Consider the following 26,574-nt stretch of genomic DNA (forward strand, 5'->3'; position numbering starts at 1 on the left):
TATAGCGAATACGGTTCTGTTAGACTGTACCAGAGCTGTGTCCTGTTCTACCCTGCTATACGGTTCTGTTAGACTGTACCAGAGCTGTGTCCTGTTCTACCCTGCTATACGGTTCTGTTAGACTGTACCAGAGCTGTGTCCCGTCTACCCTGCTATACGGTTCTGTTAGACTGTACCAGAGCTGTGTCCCGTCTACCCTGCTATACGGTTCTGTTAGACTGTACCAGAGGATACCATCCTTATGAGAAGGCGGTGGAAATGGATTGGGCATGTTAAAATATACGAAGAGAACAAGGCAACATCACCAAGACTGCACTTCGCTGACTGGACACCAGAGGGCAAACGCAAAAGAGGCCAACCCAAGAACAATGCAGACTCCCTGGACATATTGAAGTCGAGGCTAAAAACACACCTTTATTTAATGCACTATACGGTTCCGCCTAGTTTTAATCTGTACGATCCACAGCTGTGCACATTTTTACCATGTTTTTGTATTGCTTTGTCATTTGTGTCTTTGATTCGTTTTCTTTTCCGTTAAGTGCACCCTTGGGGTGATTTTGTACTACAAATAAAATAAACTGAAACTGATTTCTAATCAGCCTTTATTTATAAATGAGTCAACAGATCCTGTCCAGTGAAAATGTTTAGGCCTATATAGCCCACTGTGGCGTTACAGTAGGCTTACAGTGAGTGAAACGATAATGACGTTTTACAGCTATAGCGTCCTGGAAACCAGCGGCCTACATGTACAGTAGCCTACTTAACTTATTTATTTTACTGGGGTATAACTTTCTGTACTTTCACTTCTACTGCACTGCATCTCAGAGGCAAACGTCACACTTTTACAATTATTGGAAAAATTACCTATTTACCATTTAATGTAGATTTTGATCATTACTAATATAAACACACAGACATTTTGGCCATTCGAAAAATGTTTCTCAAATGATATAGGCCTACAATTGAAAACATTTACTCAAAAGTTTTAAATTCTGGTCTTTTACTTGTAAGTTTCTACGTTGCAGTATCGATAATATTTAATGTCAAGGAGCCCCCCCCGACCCCCGCCGACCCCCCAGAAGCCTTCACGATTCTTCAAAAAAATAGCCAAAGTATAACATAATGCTTAATCAGACCAGTGTGTGTCCAGTGGAAACCTCGTATGAATCTGATCTCAGGTCAGAATGGGTTATAATCAGACCAGTGTGTGTCCAGTGGAAAACCTCGTATGAATCTGATCTCAGGTCAGAATGGGTTATAATCAGACCAGTGTGTGTCCAGTGGAAAACCTTGTATGAATCTGATCTCAGGTCAGAATGGGTTATAATCAGACCAGTGTGTGTCCAGTGGAAACCTCGTATGAATCTGATCTCAGGTCAGAATGGGTTATAATCAGACCAGTGTGTGTCCAGTGGAAAACCTCGTATGAATCTGATCTCAGGTCAGAATGGGTTATAATCAGACCAGTGTGTGTCCAGTGGAAAACCTCGTATGAATCTGATCTCAGGTCAGAATGGGTTATAATCAGACCAGTGTGTGTCCAGTGGAAAACCTCGTATGAATCTGATCTCAGGTCAGAATGGGTTATAATCAGACCAGTGTGTGTCCAGTGGAAACCTCGTATGAATCTGATCTCAGGTCAGAATGGGTTATAATCAGACCAGTGTGTGTCCCGTGGAAAACCTCGTATGAATCTGATCTCAGGTCAGAATGGGTTATAATCAGACCAGTGTGTGTCCAGTGGAAAACCTCGTATGAATCTGATCTCAGGTCAGAATGGGTTATAATCAGACCAGTGTGTGTCCAGTGGAAAACCTCGTATGAATCTGATCTCAGGTCAGAATGGGTTATAATCAGACCAGTGTGTGTCCAGTGGAAAACCTTGTATGAATCTGATCTCAGGTCAGAATGGGTTATAATCAGACCAGTGTGTGTCCAGTGGAAAACCTCGTATGAATCTGATCTCAGGTCAGAATGGGTTATAATCAGACCAGTGTGTGTCCAGTGGAAAACCTCGTATGAATCTGATCTCAGGTCAGAATGGGTTATAATCAGACCAGTGTGTGTCCAGTGGAAAACCTCGTATGAATCTGATCTCAGGTCAGAATGGGTTATAATCAGACCAGTGTGTGTCCAGTGGAAAACCTCGTATGAATCTGATCTCAGGTCAGAATGGGTTATAATCAGACCAGTGTGTGTCCAGTGGAAAACCTCGTATGAATCTGATCTCAGGTCAGAATGGGTTATAATCAGACCAGTGTGTGTCCAGTGGAAAACCTCGTATGAATCTGATCTCAGGTCAGAATGGGTTATAATCAGACCAGTGTGTGTCCAGTGGAAAACCTCGTATGAATCTGATCTCAGGTCAGAATGGGTTAAAACAACAGAAGGACCTGAATGAAAAACAACAGTCTGGAATGTAAATACCAATCATGGTGCTTTATTATTATTATTATTAAAAAAAAAAAACTCCCGTGTCAATTTCTTTTTGTCATGATTCTTACAATGAGAAAATAAACTGGTAACAAAAATGCTTCGTATAACTCGGCAAAAAGCTTCCAGTTAAAAACATGGTTTCCATGCCATACATTTATTATACTTTTATTTCATTTCATAGGGTTCATTAATTATGCAGACAGACACACACAAAAAAAAAAAGACGAAAAAAAAAGAAAAAGTTAAATCATCCATCGTGATAATAAAGAGGCGGGGCTCTCCATTCTCCCGTCATTTGATTGGCCCACGAGGGCCCACGTCCCGTTATTTGCCCGTCATTGATTGGCCGTCCCGTTTTTTTTGGCAGTGTGGAATGTGTCGATGTGATTGGCTGATCAGATCACTCCCCTAATCCCCCCCCCCCCCCCCTCCCGACCACACACACATCACCTCATACAAAAAACAAACTGAATAAGACAAAAGAAAATAAACATGACTACAATGATGGCGATTGGTCAATACATATGTGGTTAACTTCCCGTTGCAGATATGAAATTTGGCCTCGTCTTAATAATCTAAAAACACAGACAACTAAATCGATTCCCTCGTGGTTTAAGAGTCGAGAAGAACGAACCGAACGAACCGTTGGCGTACAGTCATGCGATGGCGAGTCCCAATTAACCACTTCAACGCCAGATTCTATACATGGAGGAGGAGGAGGACAGAGAGAGAGAGACAGAGAGAGAGACAGAGACAGACAGAGAGAGAGAGAGAGACAGAGACAGACAGAGAGAGAGAGACAGAGAGAGAGAGAGAGAGACAGAGAGACAGAGAGAGAGACAGAGACAGACAGAGAGAGAGAGAGAGACAGAGACAGACAGAGAGAGAGAGACAGAGAGAGAGAGAGAGAGACAGAGAGAGAGACAGAGAGAGAGACAGAGACAGACAGAGAGAGAGAGAGAGACAGAGACAGACAGAGAGAGAGAGACAGAGAGAGAGAGAGAGAGACAGAGAGAGAGACAGAGAGAGAGACAGAGACAGACAGAGAGAGAGAGAGAGACAGAGAGAGAGAGACAGAGACAGAGAGAGAGACAGAGAGAGACACAGAGACAGAGAGAGAGAGAGAGACAGAGAGAGAGACAGAGAGAGAGAGCGCTTGCGGCTCTGAAAATCTTTTGGCCTGTGATGACGATTTGCTTAGGTTGGGAAGTGGTTAATGAAAATAATCTAAAACGTTAAACAACATCTCCCTTAAACCAGATAGACCCAACATCTCCACAGTCTGGACCTCTAGATATCTTCTCCCAGATAGACCCAACATCTCCACTGTGTCTGGACCTCTAAATATCTTCTCCCAGAAAGACCCAACATCTCCACAGTCTGGACCTCTAGATATCTTCTCCCAGATAGACCCAACATCTCCACTGTGTCTGGACCTCTAAATATCTTCTCCCAGATAGACCCAACATCTCCACAGTGTCTGGACCTCTAAATATCGTCTCCCAGATAGACCCAACATCTCCACTGTGTCTGGACCTCTAGATATCTTCTCCCAGATAGACCCAACATCTCCACTGTGTCTGGACCTCTAAATATCTTCTCCCAGATAGACCCAACATCTCCACTGTGTCTGGACCTCTAAATATCTTCTCCCAGATAGACCCAACATCTCCACTGTGTCTGGACCTCTAGATATCTTCTCCCAGATAGACCCAACATCTCCACAGTCTGGACCTCTAAATATCTTCTCCCAGAAAGACCCAACATCTCCACAGTGTCTGGACCTCTAAATATCTTCTCCCAGATAGACCCAACATCTCCACAGTGTCTGGACCTCTAAATATCTTCTCCCAGATAGACCCAACATCTCCACTGTGTCTGGACCTCTAAATATCTTCTCCCAGATAGACCCAACATCTCCACAGTGTCTGGACCTCTAAATATCTTCTCCCAGATAGACCCAACATCTCCACTGTGTCTGGACCTCTAAATATCTTCTCCCAGATAGACCCAACATCTGGACCTCTAAATATTAACATTAACTACCGAGTAGAAAAAGCAGGATCTGGGGGGGGGGGGGGTTGGCACAGTCAGCTGACAGGGAAGAGAAGAGGGCGGTTTTTGGGGTTGGGCGAGGATTTAGAAACAGCGCAGGTGCGTGTGTGTGCGTGCGTGTGCGTGTGCGCGCGTGTGCGTGTGTGTGTGTGTGTGTGTGTGTGTGTGTCTATGTGTGCGTGCGTGCGAAGCAGAGAAAGATGATTCTGGTTGGCAAGGGACGTAAAAAAACTAAAGAACACCTTAGTGCTCGTCACCAAAACTTCTCTCCCGTGTTCTAAACGGAAGAAAAGGACCAAGAGCTTTGACATGCCTCCTGACTCCTCCAGAGATGGCTGCGTACAGAAGACTAGTTAGTTGTACAGAAGACTAGTTAGTTGTTTAAACTCCTCCAGAGATGGGTGCGTACAGAAGACTAGTTAGTTGTTTAAACTCCTCCAGAGATGGGTGCGTACAGAAGACTAGTTAGTTGTTTAAACTCCTCCAGAGATGGGTGCGTACAGAAGACTAGTTAGTTGTTTAAACTCCTCCAGAGATGGCTGCGTACAGAAGACTAGTTAGTTGTTTTAACAGACCAGATGTGGGACATTTAATGCCAGACAGACAGACGGGGGGGGGGGGGGGTTGGGGGGGACAAGTAAGTAATCCTCTCAGAAAAAAAAAAACAATAATTGCGCGCTCGAAAGCAGGAATGTATAGAAAAGCAATGGAGGACGATGGTTTTGAACGTGGGCAATATTGTTTAGGGAATGTGTGGAGATGGACAGGTCTCCCCTCGAGGAGATAAGTGGCCCCGTATCGTGAGGAAACATATTTGGCTAAAAGGCTAATGGCGTGGCCTTAAGAGTAGCTCCCTTTCACCCCAAAGAAACGACATAATACTCTCGAGAGCACGACGTTAAACCAGATGGACCCGTAAGTTACGTTACGGGTCCATCTGCTTTCATTCTACGCGAGAGAGAGAGAGAGCGAGAGAGGGGGAGAGAGAGAGAGGGGGAGAGAGAGAGAGAGAGGGGGGGGGGGGGAGGGTTCCCATGAGGAAAATAAAGAAGGAATGTGACAAGATTTCTACCGTCACCAAAAAAAACTTAAAAACAAAACAAAAAACAAAAACGACTCGAATGACGCGTCATCCCGAACCTCCAGATACGACCTCACTGCACACACACACACACGACGGGCGTGTCCGACAGAGAGAGGAGAATTATCAAGGCCTACGTTTAATTTAGGTGATGAAGGTGGCCACCGTTTTATCACCTTAAATCTTGGGACTATGAATAGGCCTTCAGGGGCTACATGGGTAAAGAGGACAGGAGCGGAGGTGCTGGGGTGGTGGTGGTGGTGGTGGTAGGAGGTGGTGCTGGGGCGGTGGAGCAGCTCAGCAGGAGTTCAGCTCCTCCAGGGTCTGGTTGAGTGTGGCGTTCAGCTTCACGTTGGCTTCCTTGGCCGATTCCAGGGAGTCTGCGAGGACAGGACAGAGACAGGGACAGGGACAGGGACAGGGACAGAGAGGCAGTGTTAATTTCGTTACTTAGAGTAGCGACAACTTCAGTCCAAGTCCTGGCAGAAATGCATTGGACTCAGGGGCAACACAACAGCCCAGCTTTAATGATCTTAAAGCGCAAATAACATGCATTTTAAAACTGCTTTTAATATTTAATAATCATATTGTCCCTCAAAGTTATTTCTAATGGTTTGAGCCTCAATCACCACTCTGATATAACCAGGCCTTGGCATTTCTTTCTGGACTTTGAAAGCAGTTTTAGCTGCAGTACCACACTGTCCTGAGGTGGTGGGGGTGCTGATATGCAGATTATTTAATATTTGAGTCATTATAATACTCATGCTAGATAAAACCAGGCTTGTTTCCATTCCATGCCAGCTTGGAAAATCAACAATGGTGGACATTGTAAACAAAGTGGAAATGCTAATTTGCAACTGAAGACTGAAGAAAAGGAGGAATTATACAAAGTAGGGTGACATTGATGACATCACGATGAGGCCAAAATCAGTCGAGCTGTTTCTGAGAGCAATTTCCATTAAAACACCCATACCCACTCAAAATTGGTTATTTGTGGGGATAGAAAACACACATGGGAGCCCCAAAAACACAAAATAAATTTTAGACCGTTTTTCCTAGTAATGGTACAACATAAACATTACAGAGACTTTAGTTGTCACTGTGCCATACTTTAAAACAGTTGTCGTGCTGCACACATGAGCTAAAATTGGTGATATTTGCGCCGCCCCTCGTTGAAAACTATCTATTTCCAACTCCAGCCTGTCTGTCTCACTCCTTCCAGCCTGTCTGTCTCACTCCTTCCAGCCTGTCTGTCTCTCTCCATCCAGCCTGTCTGTCTCTCTCCATCCAGCCTGTCTGTCTGTCCCTCTCCATCCAGCCTGTCTGTCTGTCTCACTCCATCCAGCCTGTCTGTCCCTCTCCATCCAGCCTGTCTGTCTGTCTCTCTCCATCCAGCCTGTCTGTCTGTCTCTCTCCATCCAGCCTGTCTGTCCCTCTCCATCCAGCCTGTCTGTCTCTCTCCATCCAGCCTGTCTGTCTGTCTCTCTCTATCCAGCCTGTCTGTCTGTCCCTCTCCATCCAGCCTGTCTGTCTGTCCCTCTCCATCCAGCCTGTCTGTCTCTCTCCATCCAGCCTGTCTGTCTGTCTCTCTCCATCCAGCCTGTCTGTCTGTCCCTCTCCATCCAGCCTGTCTGTCTCTCTCCATCCAGCCTGTCTGTCTGTCCCTCTCCATCCAGCCTGTCTGTCCCTCTCCATCCAGCCTGTCTGTCTCTCTCTCCTTCCAGCCTGTCTGTCTCTCTCCATCCAGCCTGTCTGTCCCTCTCCATCCAGCCTGTCTGTCTCTCTCCTTCCAGCCTGTCTGTCCCTCTCCATCCAGCCTGTCTGTCTCTCTCCATCCAGCCTGTCTGTCCCTCTCCATCCAGCCTGTCTGTCTGTCTCTCTCCATCCAGCCTGTCTGTCTGTCTCTCTCCATCCAGCCTGTCTGTCCCTCTCCATCCAGCCTGTCTGTCTGTCTCTCTCCATCCAGCCTGTCTGTCTGTCTCTCTCCATCCAGCCTGTCTGTCTGTCTCTCTCCATCCAGCCTGTCTGTCTCTCTCCATCCAGCCTGTCTGTCTCTCTCCATCCAGCCTGTCTGTCCCTCTCCATCCAGGCTGCATTAAAAACAGCGCTGGAGCGCTCAGTTTTCTGACCCCTCAATGTCGCAACTGTCCTAAAACCGTGACGAAAAGTGTTCGTCCAATACCATGTTCCTCTAGCGGAGAAAGACGATCCAGTAGAACTAACGCAAGTTGATTTCAAACAGCCGATGAACAAGTTCAACATCTTGTAGACGGGCTATTTTCGGCACACAGCGTTTCGACGCCATGACGGCCAGCCAAAAACAACATTTTAGTCGACTAAATCGACTGTAATGGAGCGTCGCAGTCCCGCCACCCTTTCATGACGACGTGACACCAAGGACTGTCTAAAGAGGACAAGAAGCGAAGACCGCAAGGGACGCAGTGAGCACTTACTATGAGACCTAGCAGATCATGTCTGTGTGTGTGTGTGTCCGTCCCCCCTTTGTGCCCATATATGGGGCTGAGTGATTTGTTTGTCATTGATGCAACACACTCCATATTTGGACATATAGCTGCTTTGGGGACTCCTTATATGGTTATGGCTGAGTCATGGTGAATTGTTATTGCAATTTACGATCTGCGTTCGCTTCCCGCGTTTGCGCGTCTTACTCGTTAGAAAGAAGAAAATAGACAACACTATTTGTTTTGTTTTTCTTCTTATAAATTATTTGATCGGCCCCAAAACGTTGTGTTCGTTGTCATGATTTGTTACGATCCGAGTTGGCTTTGTAACCGCGGCGTAACCGTCTTTATATAAATACTTTAAGAAATGCCTATGGGGGAAAAATGCATTGGGATTAATTTCCTGGGCCACTCGTCGTTCTGAAAGGGGGAGGGACTGTGACGCTCTATTCAGTTCGTCGACTAAAACTATGACGAAAAATGTTTCCTTCGACTACTTTTTTTTTCACTGACGAAAACGACATGGAAACTAAATGACAACTAAATCCATGATAACTAAAACTATGGAAAATACAAAAAAAATATTGACGGTTTTGTCAACACATACAAACTAGAGAAGAAACTCTAGTGGACGAGAGATACGGTATGCGTTTTCAGCCAAGTGTAAAACCAGTCATCAAGGCCACGCCAAAACACATTTAGTCGACTAAAACTAAAGCATTCCAGGTGACGACAAATGTGACTAAATGAAGACTATTCAAGAGACTAAATGACTAAGACTAAAATATGCTGCCAAAAACAACACTGGTGTGCATTCAGTGTGAAGGTATGCCTGCTGTGGGGAATACAGTCTATTTTTATTTGTTTTAATATATTTTTTTATCCCACGATTTTGTAACCCGTTTTTCACCCCTGTGCCAATCATCTACTGTGATCCTGGGCTCTACACACCCTCCGCCAACCTATATATGGGGGACAAGGGGAGACCAACCTAATCCCCATATATGGGGGACAAGGGGAGAGCAACCTAGTCCCCATATATGGGGGACAAGGGGAGAGCAACCTAGTCCCCATATATGGGGGACAAGGGGAGAGCAACCTAGTCCCCATATATGGGGGACAAGGGGAGACCAACCTAGTCCCCATATATGGGGGACAAGGGGAGACCAACCTAGTCCCCATATATGGGGGACAAGGGGAGACCAACCTAGTCCCCAAGGGGAGAGCAACAGACTTGAACTCATGCTTCCTTCATGCCTGAGTGTCCAAGTTGCTCCTTTACACCTGACAGGGGGGAGTTTCCCTGGTTGGATGTCGTAGCGCGTGGAAGGAACACGTTATTCCAACCAGTTCCTTTCCCCTCCATCAGGCGTCCCGGCTGGCCAGGGGGAGGCAGTTTAGAGACCAGTTCCTTTCCCCTCCATCAGGCGCCCCGGCCGGCCAGGGGGAGGCAGTTTAGAGACCAGTTCCTTTCCCCTCCATCAGGCGCCCCGGCTGGCCAGGGGGAGGCAGTTTAGAGACCAGTTCCTTTCCCCTCCATCAGGCGCCCCGGCTGGCCAGGGGGAGGCAGTTTAGAGACCAGTTCCTTTCCCCTCCATCAGGCGCCCCGGCTGGCCAGGGGGAGGCAGTATAGAGACCAGTTCCTTTCCCCTCCATCAGGCGCCCCGGCTGGCCAGGGGGAGGCAGTTTAGAGACCAGGATTACTGCATGTTTTTGTGATACAGTCTATTTTTAACCCGCCACCACGCTGTGGGGAATACGGTGAGGACAAAGTCTATTTTTAACCCGCCACCACCTTGGCCTGGATTCTCTCCTACCTCCAGCTACGTTCAGGACGCCGACGAGGTCATTTGATGGGGCTCGTTTTGTGGCTCTCGCATTTTTATTTTATACTTTTTAATTGCGAATGCAGTGAGCACTTACTATGAGACCTAGCAGATCATGTCTGTCTGTGTGTCTGTCTGTCTGTCTGTCTGCGTTTGTGTCTGTCCCGCTATCCAAATATGGAGTGTGTTGCATCAGCAATCACTCAGCTCCATATATGGGCACAAAAGGGGCCAGGTCCACATATACAGTAACAGCGGGACAGACACACAGACAGACAGACAGACATGATCTGCAGGGTCTCAGCTGCGTTCGCTTCCCGCGTTCGCGCGTCTTACTCGTTTTTATGGAGGGACAGACAGTAGGCTGACAGGAGATGGGGGGGGGAGATGGGGGGGGAAGAATTGCAGTGTCTGGACCGCTGAGCCACGGCCAAGGATGGACCTCTGAGCCCCAGGATGGACCTCTGAGCCCCAGGATGGACCTCTGAGCCCCAGGATGGACCACTGAGCCACGGCCCAGGATGGACCACTGAGCCCCAGGATGGACCGCTGAGCCACGGCCCAGGATGGACCACTGAGCCACGGCCCAGGATGGACCACTGAGCCACGGCCCAGGATGGACCTCTGAGGCCCAGGATGGACCTCTGAGCCCCAGGATGGACCTCTGAGGCCCAGGGTGGACCTCTGAGCCCCAGGATGGACCTCTGAGGCCCAGGGTGGACCTCTGAGGCACGGGGCCAGGCCAGACTAGGTCTTTTAGACCCGGTTCTACATAGCCTACTGCGGGCCTGGTCGACTAGACTTAGAAGACATTTTGAAGCTCTTGCTGCTGAAATGATGGATTATTTATGAGGAGAAATGCCGTCATTTAACATCCTCTCTGTGGGGGAGAAGAGAAGGACAGCTTGTCTCCTCGGAGGGACTGATTATACACGCTACACTCCACAACGTCACACCACCACTCCGGGCCAAGTCGGACTGCATTCCAGTGGCAAACCGCACTCCATTCCACAGCACACAGCTCTCCCATACGTGCACAAAAACAAGGCATGACAAAAAGCACAAAGTGCACTGCACTCCACTCCACTCCGCTCCAGGCCCAAGCAAAAAAAGCAATCCAGCACCTGAGGAGAGGTGCGAGGGTCACGGAACCGAAGGGCCAGCAGGTCAGTGTCCTGACCTAACAGACGGTCCGTGTCCTGACCCAACAGACGGTCAGTGTCCTGACCCAACAGACGGTCAGTGTCCTGACCCAACAGACGGTCAGTAGCAGGTCAGTGTCCTGACCTAACAGACGCTCAGACAGGCGGTCTGACCACCGCTCACTGACACAACGGCAGCGAACTGGAGGAAACACAACCAAGGGTTAACTGGAACCATACTGGACTGATGGAGGGGAGACAGACAGACAGACAGACAGACAGACAGACAGACAGACGGACGGACGGACGGACAGACAGACAGACAGACAGACAGACAGACAGACAGACAGACAGACAGACAGACAGACAGACAGACAGACAGACAGACAGACAGACAGACAGACAGACAGACAGACGCACAGACAGACAGACAGACAGACAGACAGACAGACAGACAGACAGACAGACAGACAGACAGACAGACAGACAGACAGACAGACAGACAGACAGACAGACAGACAGACAGACAGACAGACAGACGCACAGACGCACAGACAGACAGACAGACAGACAGACAGACAGACAGACAGACAGACAGACAGACAGACAGACAGACGCACAGACAGACGCACAGACAGACGCACAGACAGACAGACAGACAGACAGACAGACAGACAGACAGACAGACAGACAGACAGACAGACAGACAGACAGACAGACAGACAGACAGACAGACAGACAGCGTACCTTCCAGGGTGTCGATGCTCTTCTCCAGTTTGGCCACGGTCCTCTCAGCAAACTCAGCTCTGGTTTCAGCCTTCAGACGCAAAACAAGAGCAAGAGAAGATAAAATAAACGTATAAATCTATGGATCACACTTTGAACCTTCATCAACAACTATAAAGACCAAGAATCTCTGTATGTCTGCATGTACCGGGTGTCCTTCGCATCATCTATATCAGGGGTGCACACACTTTTTTGACTCGAGGTCTACTTTTAAAATTGCCAGCTCAAGGTGATCTACCAACCAAAAAAATATTATCCCATTGCTTAAAATACTCAAAATAAATAACATTAAGGCATTAGGACTGTTTCAATCAATACATTATATTTATTTACCAGCTTTATTTTGTTAAAGTTACTCTTTGTAATAATGTCAATCAATTTTTATTTGTAATAACATATTGCTCACAAATATTAAAAGTATCACACATAAAAAGCATACACAATCACATGAAGGAATAATGCACTCAACTCAACCAGAGCAGAACTCCCACCACAGGACTCTGGCAATCAATTAATAGGCCTACAGTTGCAACCACTATATTAATTAGGGATGCACCGAAAATTCGGCCACCGAAAATATTCGGCCGAAAATGGCAAAAAATGTATTTTCGGCCTATTCGGTTTCGGCTCAAATAAGCCGAAAAATATCACCGAATAGTAGTAGTGGTCCTAAAGTTGTGAATCGAACTAAACTGCGAGGAAAACACAGATGTACAAGCCCAACGCGCTATGCATTGCGACGGGTAGATGGCTTGTAGATCTGCTACTTTCAGCGCAGGAAGGGCGCATGCTTATGACGCTCTTTAACTATGCATCATTCAGCCGTCAGCGACAGTCGCAACACAACACACGAGCACTGCGAGCAGCAGTCACGGGCAGCAGCAGATCAGCAGATCCGACACAACTGTATTGCACATATCTGTGCTTTCATCCACGATTCCATAGCCTTCTAAATCTTATTTCCCATCCACGGGCACAAGCAACGTTATATTAGCAGCTTCCACCCGATCTGTGGTGGTGTTCTGTTGACAAGGGAAGCTAGTAGCTAGCATGGGAGCTAACGTTAGTTTTAACACTATGTACTTTGCATCCGTTCCCCAACCCCTCACACTCGCTGCTGCGTTTACAGTTACACGGGCAGACACAAAGACGAATGGGAATATCATTTGGAGCTTTAACAATGAAAAAGACATGCCACCAAAAAAAGACATGCCACCACCTATAAATTCAAACCCACCTCTGGAATATTGCTATCTCATTCCACTTTAATTTATTTTATTCCATAGTCTTAGTTTTTCTCTAATAAAGTTGTTTTTATTTGTTTTCTCATGTTCTCCTTGAAAGGTGTCTTTAAGTACTCACTTTATATAAATAATATTATCACTATTATTATTACTACTTGTTTTTATTGCCTATGCGGCTCAGGTCAAATAGGCCTATTGATATGCGATTAAAATGTGACTAATTGAGATTAATTAATCACAAAGCCTCCAATTATTTAGATGTTTTTCAATGGACCCATAAGTGTTTATTATTTAAGTTAGGTTTTGCCATAATCATGTCTTTTGCCATAATCAGGTAGCTTTACAACAAAGATGTATTCGGCTATTCGGTATTCGGTTTTCGGCCAACTGTTTCCTATATTCGGTATTCGGTTTCGGCCAAGAATTTCCCTTTCGGTGCATCCCTAATATTAATGGAAAGTATTTCATACAATTTAAGTTAAAAAATGTGAACTATCCCTTTAATCAGATGACTGCTTGCAGCCTTGCACTGAATGGAGTCCGTCAGCGCTGCGTAATCCGGACAGTCACTGCTGACAGCTAGTCTTAAACAGGCCTCCAAATGATCGTCCGTCAACGTGGAACGATATTTGGACTTAATGATCTTCATGTGGGAAAACGCTGATTCACATAAATATGTGGAGCCAAATAACGCTGTGAGCGAGGCTGCACAAGTCCTGATGTTTGGATACTCTTCCTCCACGAGTAAGTTCCAAAACTCTCCATCGCGGGCGCGCAACTTTAACTGTATGTCAGCCTGCAGTGCCATGATCTCATTCTCCAACGCAGAAGAGTTCATGTTAAAAAGTGTTGCTATTTTCGAGGCAATGGAATCAACATCAGCTTCTGAATGGGAAGCACATGAATGTAGCGATGGGCTCGAGTAAGGCAAACGCAGTTGGACTTGGAATGTGACATCGTGAAAAAATAATCTTCTTCCCACTCTGCATGGAAGTGATATGTTTTAGGCTTCTTTGCCGCGCGCATCTTGCTATAATTATGAACAATGATGGATAGATATCCTTTTAATGTGTTTGTTTAACAACATAACAGACCTGACGTTCCCCACACTTGAAAACAAGGCACTGCATTGTGGGGGGTTTTAAAGCCGCCGCCGCCTGCCCGAGGCAACTCGAGGATTGTTTTATTTTCATGTCAGGGCCAAGCGGTCTACTTGCGCAGCGCTTGCGATCGACTGGTCGACCGCGATCGACGTAATGGGCACCCCTGATCTATAACAACCTGTGTGCCGCGGCACTTTAGTGTGCCGTTTGATATGTCCAGGTGTGGCCCGCCTGATTTGACCGAACTACACATACAGACACATACAGTCCTGTCCTGCATGTCCCGACCCAAACACTGGAGGAGCTAAAGTAAACGTGACGTTGTTGTGATTAAACATGATGTGCCACGGAAATAGTGTCCATACATGACATGATCGCCTCGAACTTTGTGAAAAACGGTACAGTCTCTCACACACACACACACACACACACACACACACACACACACACCTCCTTCAGCTTGCCCGTCAGGTTCTTGATCTCCTCCTCATACTTGTCTTCTTTCGTGGAGTACTGTAGAGGGGAGAACAGAGCAGCCAATCAGAGACCCAGACGTCTGAGGAAGTATGGTACGTACGTCACGTTTAGAGACCTGCGGGCATGGCGGATGTAGCCGCGGTCGGCGGATGATTTTGGATAGCGGGCGGACGATGGGTTTGTGGTTTACGGGTCTCTTAACGTACGTACGGTACGTCCACAGATCATACAGATAAAAGACAGTGACCATTTAGCACCGTGGAGTCCAGACTCCACAACATCCTGTTTTGTGCCGGTATTATTATTATGGTTATGAGCACTTTTTGGCTGTTAGCATTATGTCATGCCTTTAGCCAATTGAAAAATAGCAGATCTACAAGCTCATAGCGCGCCACCGAGTGGCGCGCTACGAGCTTGTAGGTCTGCCATTTTTTGGGAAAAGTCGAAGAACGACTGACATAATAGAAACATAGCTTTGTCAGAAGACTGCCAGGGTTGTAGAAGGACATTTTTTTTTAGAATCTGATCTCAGGTCAGAATGGGTTAAGACTTAAGTGTCCAGTCAGCCCAGCCTAGCCTAGGGTAGGGTGCTGTTTAGTACTATTAGTATCAGTACTCTCCCAATCTTCCGCCGTAGTCTGAAAACCCACCTTTTCAGACTCCATCATGGCCCATAGCACTTACCCCACCCCCTTAGATAGCATTTGATACAGACTTATAGCATGTTATGTAGATATTTAAAGTTATGTATAGTTTCATTATTATATTCCACTGTTACTTTCTTAGCTTATGCATGTTTCATGATAAATGTTTGTATGTGATGTATTCCCATGCTTTTTTGTTCTTGCTTAATGTAAGTCGCTCTGGATTAAGAGCGTCTGATAAATGCCTAAATTGTAAATTGTAAATTGTACTAGTAGTAGGCCTGTCACAATTATTATTATTTTTATTTTAAGATATTTTTTTGCGGCTTACGCCTTTTATTGTTTGTTTATTTGAAGGGACAGACGGTAGGCTGACAGGAAACGGGAGAGAGAGATGAGGGAGGGGGGGGCGAAGACATGCAGTAAAGGCCGTGTCGGGCTCGGGAGTCGAACCCGCGGCACACTGCGACCGGATTACCAGTCGGGGTGGCCCAGACGGTTATACGCCACCGCCCGGGGCCGTCTGTCACAATTATTACCACAATCCTGAACCATCGCAATTATTGATTTTGTCATAATCATTTCCACGTTTGAAATGTCCACACATCAACCAAAAAAAGGCGGAAATGGCTTGCAGCGCGGTGTGAGCTTGTAGATTTTTTAGTATAAAAATACTTACTATGTCAGTCATTTCAGTTATTCGTCACATCTTTTTGTAGATTTTTTTTTTAAACCCTCATGTTTCTAAAGGGTTATGTTTCTCATGGGTTAAGGTTAGAAACATAAACCCTTTAGAAACATGAGGGTTCTTCAGGGAAAAAAAACTGCCATGATTTAGAACAGGGGTAGGCAACCTTAGGCAACAGGGGAGGGTGATCAACCTTAGGGTGATCAACCTTAGGCAACAGGGGAGGGTGATCAATGGCACACTGGCATAAGTGTGAGACAGAGACGTTGTTTCTTTACATTCCAAAAAAGTTTAGCCAGTTAAGTTAAATTCAGTCACATCTACAGTACAAATTACATCCTGCACATAATCCTAACTCATGACTGAGGATGGGAGATAGGTGGGTTATTGCTCTGAGTTTAATGATCATTACTGATCATTACTGATGTGAAAGAAATACTTCTAAGGTTGTTGATGTCAAGCAACAACAAACATGTCAAGGTTGACAATCGAAATCAGTTGGGAACATTACATTTTTGATGTGGTGTCATAATTATATATGGCACACTGACTATCACGAAAATGAAAACATGGCACTTAATGTGAAAAAGGTTGCAGACCCCTGATTTAGAAGACATTTTTTGCTTCTCTTTTCTTCTCTTTCACTGTATGTTATATTATTATTATTAAAATGCTCCTTAGGAACTCTGCATGCTTTTCCCTTTTCTTCTCTTTCACTGTATTTTGGGGCTTTAGTTCAGCTTCAGGCAGTTGAGCAGAGACAAACGGCAGGACATGACAGCAACGGTGACATGACGGCAAACCTAACAGGTTCTAGGGTGTGTGTGTGTGCGTGTGTGTGTATACATGCGTGTGTGTGTGTGTGTGTGTGTGTGTGTGTGTGTGTGTATGCGTGTGTGTGTGTGTGTGTGCGTGTGTGCAGGCTTGTGTGAAACCACGAAGAAACAAAAGACTTGAGAGTGACTCATGCTCTCGTCTCCCGCAACGGGATCGCGCGCCAAAAATAGCCGACCTAGAAGCCCAAACACAGAGGGTTGCGGTGCGAGACGCGCCGTGAGCTTGTAGATCTGCATTTTTGTGTGACGCCCCCCATCTCGCACGACGGGAGCGTTGATCAGGCAATAGAGACTCAGCACTTCCTTTAACCCATTCTGACCTGAGATCAGATTCATACGAGGTTTCCACTGGACACACACTGGTCTGATTATAACCCATTCTGACCTGAGATCAGATTCATACGAGGTTTCCACTGGACACACACTGGTCTGATTTTAAGGATCAGCGCCAGAGATGGCCTGGTATGTAAAGACATGATTAAAATACCTGATACAACCTTTACTACTCATGTAGTACTTACTGTTTTCATGTAAAATTACTCCATTTCTGTGCACATGAATAGTGCAGGCAGAAAAGGCACAGACCACTGTTAATTAGGCTGGCCATAACAAGCCAGTTAATGGCATTGGTCACATCATTTGTTATGCTAATAACTCGAATTTCATCCCCGGGAGTTGAATTCCAATCTTTTTTTAGTACATGTTATTTTAGACACCTTTAAGAAACACATTGGTGAAGACATTTTCTCCCAGATTAAGGTCAAATACCTGATACAATGCCTTTACTACTCATGTAGTACTTCGTATATATATATATTAGAGCTGGGACTCGATTAAAAAATTAATCTAATTAAGGCTTTGTAGTTAATTAATCTAGATTAATCGTATTTTAATCGCATATCAATATTCAACCTGAGAACAGCGAGAAACCTTTTTTTTTAATGTTTTTTGGTATCGCAGTGAATCAATGAATAGTGACTACAGGATACCACTCATTTTCAACATTTTACTGTCATTAATATACCTGTTGTGGAAATAATAATAAAAAGTCACCCCATTCTGTGTTGCCTAGAACTGGAGGTCTGAAAAAAATGTAGTAACAGTAACAAGTACATCTCAGTGACATCACAAAGCTGTACTTCATATTGTTACTGTTTTTTGTCAGACCTCCAGTTCTAGGCAACACAAAATGGGGTGACTTTTTATTATTTCCAGTTTTCAGTACTATAGAAAAGCGCCCAGTGAGAAACGTTCCGCGGTGAAAAAAAAAGGTGCGATTCATTTATCTGTAGTTAATCGCGATTAATTTTTCTGTAGTTAATTAATCGCAATTAGTCCCGGCCCTAATATATATATGCACAGTGATGTAACTAGGGTGCGTTTTGCGTCCCAAAACACACTTTATAGTTTTGGGACGAAATACACCACCAACCTCTGTGTCCAAGGGATGCACTACTGTACTCTGAGCATGTACAGTAATAATCACTACTGTACTCTCAGCATGTACAGTAATAATCACTACTGTACTCTCAGCATGTACAGTAATAATCACTACTGTACTCTCAGCATGTACAGTAATAATCACTACTGTACTCTCCGCATGTACAGTAATAATCACTACTGTACTCTCAGCATGTACAGTAATAATCACTACTGTACTCTCAGCATGTACAGTAATAATCACTACTGTACTCTCAGCATGTACAGTAATAATCACTACTGTACTCTCAGCATGTACAGTAATAATCACTACTGTACTCTCAGCATGTACAGTAATAATCACAGGGGGGAAAAATGCGGTAAAACAATAAACAATCTACGGACACGATCATTTTTGCATGGCCGCATGCGACCTCATCCTACGCTATGAACGATAAAATCCACGTAGGAATCGTTGTAGAACCACTATAGTTTGTAACAACACAGTCTGACGGGCGCCGCCATCTTGCTCAGAGAGAGAGCGTTGAGCGGAGCGCAGCCTGGAGACCAGAGCCGTTTAGAGACAGAGAGTGACGACAACATACCGTTCAGTGACTCATGAAGCTCCGTGAATTAAGCAATATTACACGAGAGGGTGTGGGTTAACGCGATTATTGCCACGACAGTGATGCGGTCAGGAACGAGACGGAGTCGAGTTCCGCAAGCATCACTGAAGTGGCAATAATCACGTTAACCCACGCCCTCTCGTGTAATATTGCAATTCTACCACAGTTACACTTAAAACTATTAAAATCGCTGAAAGAATATATTTTTTTAATGACAGATGTAGTCACTACGACCACAAATGTCCCAATAAACTAGCTATAGCCTAGCCACCGAGTTTGCTAGCGCTCTGGGAGAACAGAGCAGCTGAATTCTTTGTTTTGATTATAGGTGGTGAACGGTGCTGGTTTAACCCACGGCTAGAAGGCTGTTTCAACCAATCAGATTGCTTCCTCGAAACGACCTGTGGTAGAATAAACAGTGAACGGGGTTGTCGCAACTCTCTCATCTACACGGCTCTGCCTCCGACAGAAAGACAGGGGAACATTTTTGGAGCGTGACGAACGGAGTAGACCCGGTTGAAGGGGAAATGCACATTGTGTAACACGAACGCAGACACTGTTGTATGTTGTGCGTTGTGGACCGGACCGGTGCCACCACAGATTAACATGCCGCCCCTCCACCCCCAAAAAAGAAGTGCCAAAGCCAACTGCAGGGCAACAGAAAATATTAGCAACCCTATTTTCTAAATGTAACATCATCATCTGCCAATGTATGAATGAATGAACCATTGTAGGCGCTTTGAGTAGGCACGTAGTGCATAGAAAAGCGCCATAAAAATGCAATTCAATATTAATGATGATGATGATGTGTGCTGCTGTGCACAGCCTACCTCCTCCATGACTGCTTCTACTCAATCTCCAGGTTAGTTTTGTAGCATTCATTTTTATTTTGTACGTATTGTGTAATGTGTAATGAATGTATTAAACAGTTAAAACTGGCAGAATTATTATAGATTTAATATAGCCAAAATCATATGAAATATGTATGTAGTATGAATGTAGCTTTTTTTATTTTTTATTCTAATTAATTTTGCTAGCTTTAGTTATAATATTTTTTTTTCTACATGAATATAACAATATAAAATGAAATGGGAGTTGAATGCTGCAATTTGTAAAAATGGCAAAATATGACTCTTAAACGTCGCTGAAGTGGGACTGAAAATGTCCCTGGGACTCATCTAAAAGACCATCCCTGCATCCCGGGACTCATTACCCCACCCCCTTAGATAGCATTTCTGTAGACTTAGATAGCATTTGATACAGACTTATAGCATGTTATGTAGACAGCATAAGTGCATTGTATGTAGTCATAGCACGTCATAGTACATATGTATAGCATAGTATAGTATAGATGTATAGTTTATATGTATAGTTTCATTATATAGATATTCCACTGTTACTTTCTTAGCTTACGCATGTTTCATGATAAATGTTTTTATGTGATGTATTCCCATGCTTTTGTTCTTGCTTAATGTAAGTCGCTCTGGATTAACCCATTCTAGACGGGAACCCCTTTTGGTGTCAGCATCATGTTATGCTTTAGCTATTGAAAAATAGCAGATCTACAAGCTCATATCGCGCCACCGAGTGGCGCGATACGAGCTTGTAGGTCTGCTATTTTTGAAAAATTCGAAGAACGACTGACATTTTTAGAATCTGATCTCAGGTCAGAATGGGTTCATCAGACCAGTGTGTGTCCCGTGGAAACCTCGTATGAATCTGATCTCAGGTCAGAATGGATTAAGAGCGTCTGATAAATGCCTACATTGTAAATTGTATTACACTGAACACCTGTTTGCGGTACATCACTGCATGCGTGTTCCAACCCGTCCTACCTTCTCTGACTGGGCCTCCAACGACTTTAAGTTATTGGTGACATTTCTCAGCTCCTCATCCAGCTCGCCACATTTGCTGTCGGGGGGGGGGAGTGGGGGAGGGGGGGTGTCGCGGGGTTTAAAAAAAAAACGTGGACGATTTGTTCGTGGTGTGGGGAGGGAGGAGGAGGGGGGGGGGAGGAGGAGGTGAAGAAGGGATAGAGGGAGGGGAGGAGGTGAAGGGACAGGGGGGGGGGGGGAGGAGGAGGTGAAGGGACAGGGGGGGGGGGGGGGAGGAGGTGAAGGGACAGGGGGGACGACGACGACACAGAGACAAAAAAACAGACGGATTTACAATGAGAAGCAACAACAAGAACAGGGGGGGGGGGGGGGGGAATGAACTTCAACCTTTCACCTGGGGGGGGGGTCCTTGAGGGAGTTCCAGGGGGTCCCCAGTGTCCCAAATGGACCCTTATTACGGGTCTGTAATCACTTGTTACATTAAAGGAGAATTCCATGCTAGAATGCTTTCTTATCTTTCTTACCTTTCTTTGTAGTCGTTACGTCCCCACCAAAGAGGTCCAGGTGTTTTTTTGTGCAAAAACTCCTTATTGGCTATTTCCCCTACCATAAGCCCTCAATGAATTGCATTGCATTGAATGGGAATTGAATGGGGCTATGGGGTGTTATGCTAGTTCGCTTATTTCCATCGAAAGAAGTAGTAAAGTGTGCCGCTTGGGATATTATTTACATTATGAAGAGAGGATATATACAAAGAAATTATTATTTTGAGCGATGGAAATAAGCGAATTAGCACAACACCCCATAGCCCCATTCAGTTCCCATTCAATTCATTGAGGTCTTATGGTAGGGGAAACAGCCAATAAGGAGCTTTTGCACAAAATAACACCTGGACCTCTTTGGTGGGGACGTAACGACTACAAAGAAAGGTAAGAAAGCCTTTTAGTATGGAATTCTCCTTTAACAGTGGTTTTACAACAATATAAATTTAAGAGACAGAAATGCCATTTAACGGGGGGGGGGGGGGGGGGGGCATGTCACACTGGGGGGGTCCTTGACATTAAAACAGTAGAGACAAACAATTCCTCTCTTATGGGGGGGGGGGGGGGGGACCACTGCCAACACCGGATGATGACCTACACACCGAGGAGGGGGGAGGAGGGAGGGGGAGGAGGGAGGGGGGGGAAGAAAACCTGAAAGCACGCCTTCCACGTAGACACCCTGTGGAAGGAGGGGGGGGATGAGGAGGGGGGGGTTAAGGTTAAGGACGAGAGGAGGGGGGGGGAGGAGGGGGGGGTGTTAAGGTTAAGGACATGCAGAGACAGACGATGCGGGTTGGTTTGGGAGAACATGAAGGGGAGAAGAGAGAGAGGGAGAGGAGAGAGGGGAGAGAGAGAGGGGGGGGGAGGAGAGAGAGAGGGAGAGGAGAGAGCGGGGGAGAGAGAGAGGGGGAGAGGAGAGAGCGGGGGAGAGAGAGAGCGGGGGAGAGAGAGAGGGGGGGAGAGGAGAGAGCGGGGGAGAGAGAGAGGGGGAGAGGAGAGAGCGGGGGAGAGAGAGAGGGGGAGAGGAGAGAGCGGGGGAGAGAGAGAGCGGGGGAGAGAGAGAGGGGGGGAGAGGAGAGAGCGGGGGAGGAGAGATGGAGAGGAGAGAGAGAGGGCGACGCGAGCTGGAGTAAAGAGGGGCAGGCGTTGTGGAGGTGGGCGGGGTGCAGTGCTGCCAGCCAGTGCAACGTAGGGTTGGGATTCGGAACCGGGTCCATTTCAGACCCGGTTCCGACATTGCGGATCCGGAGCCGGTTCCATCGTTTTCGTATTAACGGTTCCCCAAACGGTTCTCATCAGTCGTCATTTAACTCCGCTGTGTCTGTGCATGCATGCAAGCAGAGCCTGTGGTGATGTCACCCCACCTACATGAGAGAGTGGGGTCGGGGAGGATACGCCCACTGTTCTGTGCATTCAGCGACCGCTCACCGCCGCGGAGTGAGTGGGACAGTATGTCGAAGAGATCTCCATAGTGTGGTTAACAGAGAGGGAAATGACTGAGGCTGAGCACGCAACGTGCAATAAATGCGATGCTATAGTTCGCTGCAAAGGTTGTTGCAACTTGTAGGCTACCAGTTGCACCACGTCCACGAGTTCTCAAAATCAATATGTCTACACGAGTCCACAACTCACGAGAATAATCTACAGTAGGCACATCGCGTTTGAGAGCCATGCGGAAAGCCGTGCCTGCACTCCCCGCAGCTCCACCACAGCCGGCGGGGGACGAGGATGATGCAAGGCTCGTTCACTTTCCCCAGGCTAGTAACGTAGCCTAATAGAAAATAAAAACTACTAAACTTCTACAGAGCTTTTCATTAGGCGTGTTGTAGCCTACAACTGTTGTTAATGGTGTTAATTTAGACCGCCAAAGACTCGACGTCCTTCTGTCTGATATTATATGAATCACGTTAAATATCACTATCAATGCTTTTGATTTGTCTCTAAATTAATCGCGTGACTGTTGAGCCCAGCGTTTAGGTGCATATACCTCCATAGATTGATTACTTTATAAAGAGTTTGCAGAAAAAAGCACAGGAACGTAGCCTACAGTTCAATACAAGCTGGTCTGCTAAGAGGATTTTATAATCCAAGAAAGCACTATTTGTTTCCATTAGGGTAAGGGGTCCTTCATATTAAATTAATCTGAACATTAAAGACAACATTTGTCACCACAACAATATCATTATTGCAATGTGTATGTACTGTATATTTACTATACAGTACAAATTGCAATATACAGTACAAATTGCAACAATGATATTGTTGTGGTGGCTAGCTGGTGGTGGTGAAATTAAAATAATAGTGCCACCTCATAATTGTAAAGAGCATTTTCAATAATTGAATTAATGAATTTGTGTTTATTATGTACTTGGTTAGGTTAGTTATAATATAAGCATAATCTATGTCAGAAAAAAAGGGGAAAAAATAATATTGGGATCCGTTAAGGGAACCGTTAGGAACCGGAACCGTTAAGAGGGATCCGGGAAGGATCCGGAACCGTTAAAATCCTAACGAATCCCAACCCTAGTGCAACGTCATGCCGTGTATGGGGGTCATGTTTTGCTCCATGTCTGGCCTCTTCCAATGGGACTTCTCTTTATTTTAAAATAAATCTGGATCCTATTTATTTTTTTAGTTTTTGATCACCTAAAATTGACGCAGATGAATGTATCATTGGATCAGAAATGAATCCCTTTTTGTTTTTCCTATTGGCCCGTGGGCCTGGTTTGAGTGGCGGGTGGATGGACCCTATTGGCCCGTGGGCCTGGTTTGAGTGGCGGGTGGATGGACCCTATTGGCCCGTGGGCCTGGTTTGAGTGGGCGGGTGGATGGACCCTATTGGCCCGTGGGCCTGGTTTGAGTGGGCGGGTGGATGGACCCTATTGGCCCGTGGGCCTGGTTTGAGTGGCGGGTGGATGGACCCTATTGGCCCGTGGGCCTGGTTTGAGTGGCGGGTGGATGGACCAATACCTTGTCCTCAGACGCCTGCAGGCTCTTCAGTGATTGGTCGAAACCTCTCAGTTGCTCCTCCAGCGTCCGGACTTTACTGTTAGTGACCACGCAAACGATGGAGCAAGGCAACATGGGCGAGAGACATTCAGCATGCACACAGGGAGAGAGAGAGAGAGCGAGAGAGAGAGCGAGAGAGAGACATTCAGCATGCAGAGAGAGAGAGAAAGAGACAGATGCATGATGATGAGTTGAGGGACATGCAGTGAGCAGCCATATTGGTAACGTAAACACATTATTGGTAACGTAAACACATTATTGGTAACGTAAACACATTATTGGTAACGTAAACAGCGTAAACACAGGACACATGGGGAGGCAAAACGATCAGTCTCATATTTACGGACGTTTCGATATTCTCAGAAATAATTCTTCCTCTATCAAATGTACAAATCACAGCGTCTCGCGTAGCCAGACAACTATTCCTCAATCTCGTCCGAAGTCCGGATGCTACATTATTATACTATATTTTTACTCCTCCAGAAACCGGAGTAACGGAGGCTGGCATTTTCTCTTGAAAATATATTTTATGCTAGGCAGCCAGCTATAAATGCTTCGATGTTTTTAAAATATATTAGGATAATGTAAAGACAAAAGGTAAACGGGGCGGAGGCTCCACTTCCGCTTCATATTTTACTCATGATCAGAGCTTCCGTTGCTCCAGACTGTACGACGGAAGCATTTATATTTTACTCATGATCAGAGCTTCCGTTGCTCCAGACTGTACGACGGAAGCATTTATATTCTACTCATGATCAGAGCTTCCGTTGCTCCAGACTGTACGACGGAAGCATTTATATTCTACTCGTGATCAGAGCTTCCGTTGCTCCAGACTGTACGACAGGAAGCATTTATATTTTACTCATGATCAGAGCTTCCGTTGCTCCAGACTGTACGACGGAAGCATTTATATTTTACTCATGATCAGAGCTTCCGTTGCTCCAGACTGTACGACGGAAGCATTTATATTTTACTCATGATCAGAGCTTCCGTTGCTCCAGACTGTACGACGGAAGTATTTATATTTTACTCATGATCAGAGCTTCCGTTGCTCCAGACTGTACGACGGAAGTATTTATATTTTACTCATGATCAGAGCTTCCGTTGCTCCAGACTGTACGACGGAAGCATTTATATTTTACTCATGATCAGAGCTTCCGTTGCTCCAGACTGTACGACAGGAAGCATTTATATTTTACTCATGATCAGAGCTTCCGTTGCTCCAGACTGTACGACGGAAGCATTTATATTTTACTCATGATCAGAGCTTCCGTTGCTCCAGACTGTACGACAGGAAGCATTTATATTTTACTCATGATCAGAGCTTCCGTTGCTCCAGACTGTACGACAGGAAGCATTTATATTTTACTCATGATCAGAGCTTCCGTTGCTCCAGACTGTATGACGGAAGCATTTATATTGTACTCATGATCAGAGCTTCCGTTGCTCCAGACTGTACGACGGAAGCATTTATATTTTACTCATGATCAGAGCTTCCGTTGCTCCAGACTGTACGACAGGAAGCATTTATATTTTACTCATGATCAGAGCTTCCGTTGCTCCAGACTGTACGACGGAAGCATTTATATTTTACTCATGATCAGAGCTTCCGTTGCTCCAGACTGTATGACGGAAGCATTTATATTTTACTCATGATCAGAGCTTCCGTTGCTCCAGACTGTACGACAGGAAGCATTTATATTTTACTCATGATCAGAGCTTCCGTTGCTCCAGACTGTATGATAGAAGCATTTATATTTTACTCATGGTCAGAGCTTCCGTTGCTCCAGACTGTACGACGGAAGCATTTATATTTTACTCATGATCAGAGCTTCCGTTGCTCCAGACTGTACGACGGAAGCATTTATATTTTACTCATGATCAGAGCTTCCGTTGCTCCAGACTGTACGACGGAAGCATTTATATTCTACTCATGATCAGAGCTTCCGTTGCTCCAGACTGTACGACAGGAAGCATTTATATTTTACTCATGATCAGAGCTTTCGTTGCTCCAGACTGTACGACGGAAGCATTTATATTTTGAACATTGTGGGAGGCAGTAGTCTGGCCACGCGAGACTACATAATAATAATATACTTTATTTGTATAGCACCTTTCATACATAAATGTAGCTCAAAGTGCTTCACAGGGCAAAAATAGAATACAATAAATCCTGACAACAAATAACACAGTACAGAAACTAGCGTGAATGCTGAATGTGAACATGAAGGTGTGTGGCGTGATAAAAGTGCACGTGCAGCTACTGATGTGTGTGTGTGTGTGTGTGTGTGTGTGTGTGTGTGTGTGCGTGCGCACGGCAGTGTTGTTTTCGTCGACTAAAACTAAGACGAAAAATGTTCGTC

At 45.6% G+C, this 26,574-nt stretch overlaps 1 protein-coding gene across 7 annotated transcripts in view; it reads right to left on the bottom strand.

Annotated features, from left to right (window-relative positions):
• Window positions 1–2,413: 2,413 nt before the first annotated feature.
• Window positions 2,414–26,574, bottom strand: part of LOC308319129 (uncharacterized protein) — a 43,738-nt gene continuing 19,577 nt past the window's right edge. Inside the window, exons 6-10 of one of the 7 annotated variants that reach the window (XR_013964425.1) lie at window positions 20,661–20,736; window positions 14,586–14,648; window positions 11,750–11,819; window positions 4,879–5,952; window positions 2,414–4,807 (exon numbers count right to left, since the gene is read on the bottom strand). Coding sequence is in view for 2 of the 7 variants with exons in the window: in XM_080768993.1 (XP_080625119.1) it covers window positions 5,870–5,952; window positions 11,750–11,819; window positions 14,586–14,648; window positions 20,661–20,736 (292 nt within the window). In the remaining 5 variants the exon portion in view is untranslated. Of the gene's footprint in view, window positions 5,953–11,749; window positions 11,820–14,585; window positions 14,649–20,660; window positions 20,737–24,172; window positions 24,249–26,574 lie in introns of all 7 variants that reach the window. The other 6 variants (XR_013964426.1, XR_013964427.1, XR_013964428.1 and 3 more) reach the window with 6 other exon arrangements.

Source organism: Protomyctophum bolini (assembly GCF_963924005.1).
Source record: "Protomyctophum bolini genome assembly, chromosome: 7".
Taxonomy (NCBI): Eukaryota; Metazoa; Chordata; class Actinopteri; order Myctophiformes; family Myctophidae; genus Protomyctophum; species Protomyctophum bolini.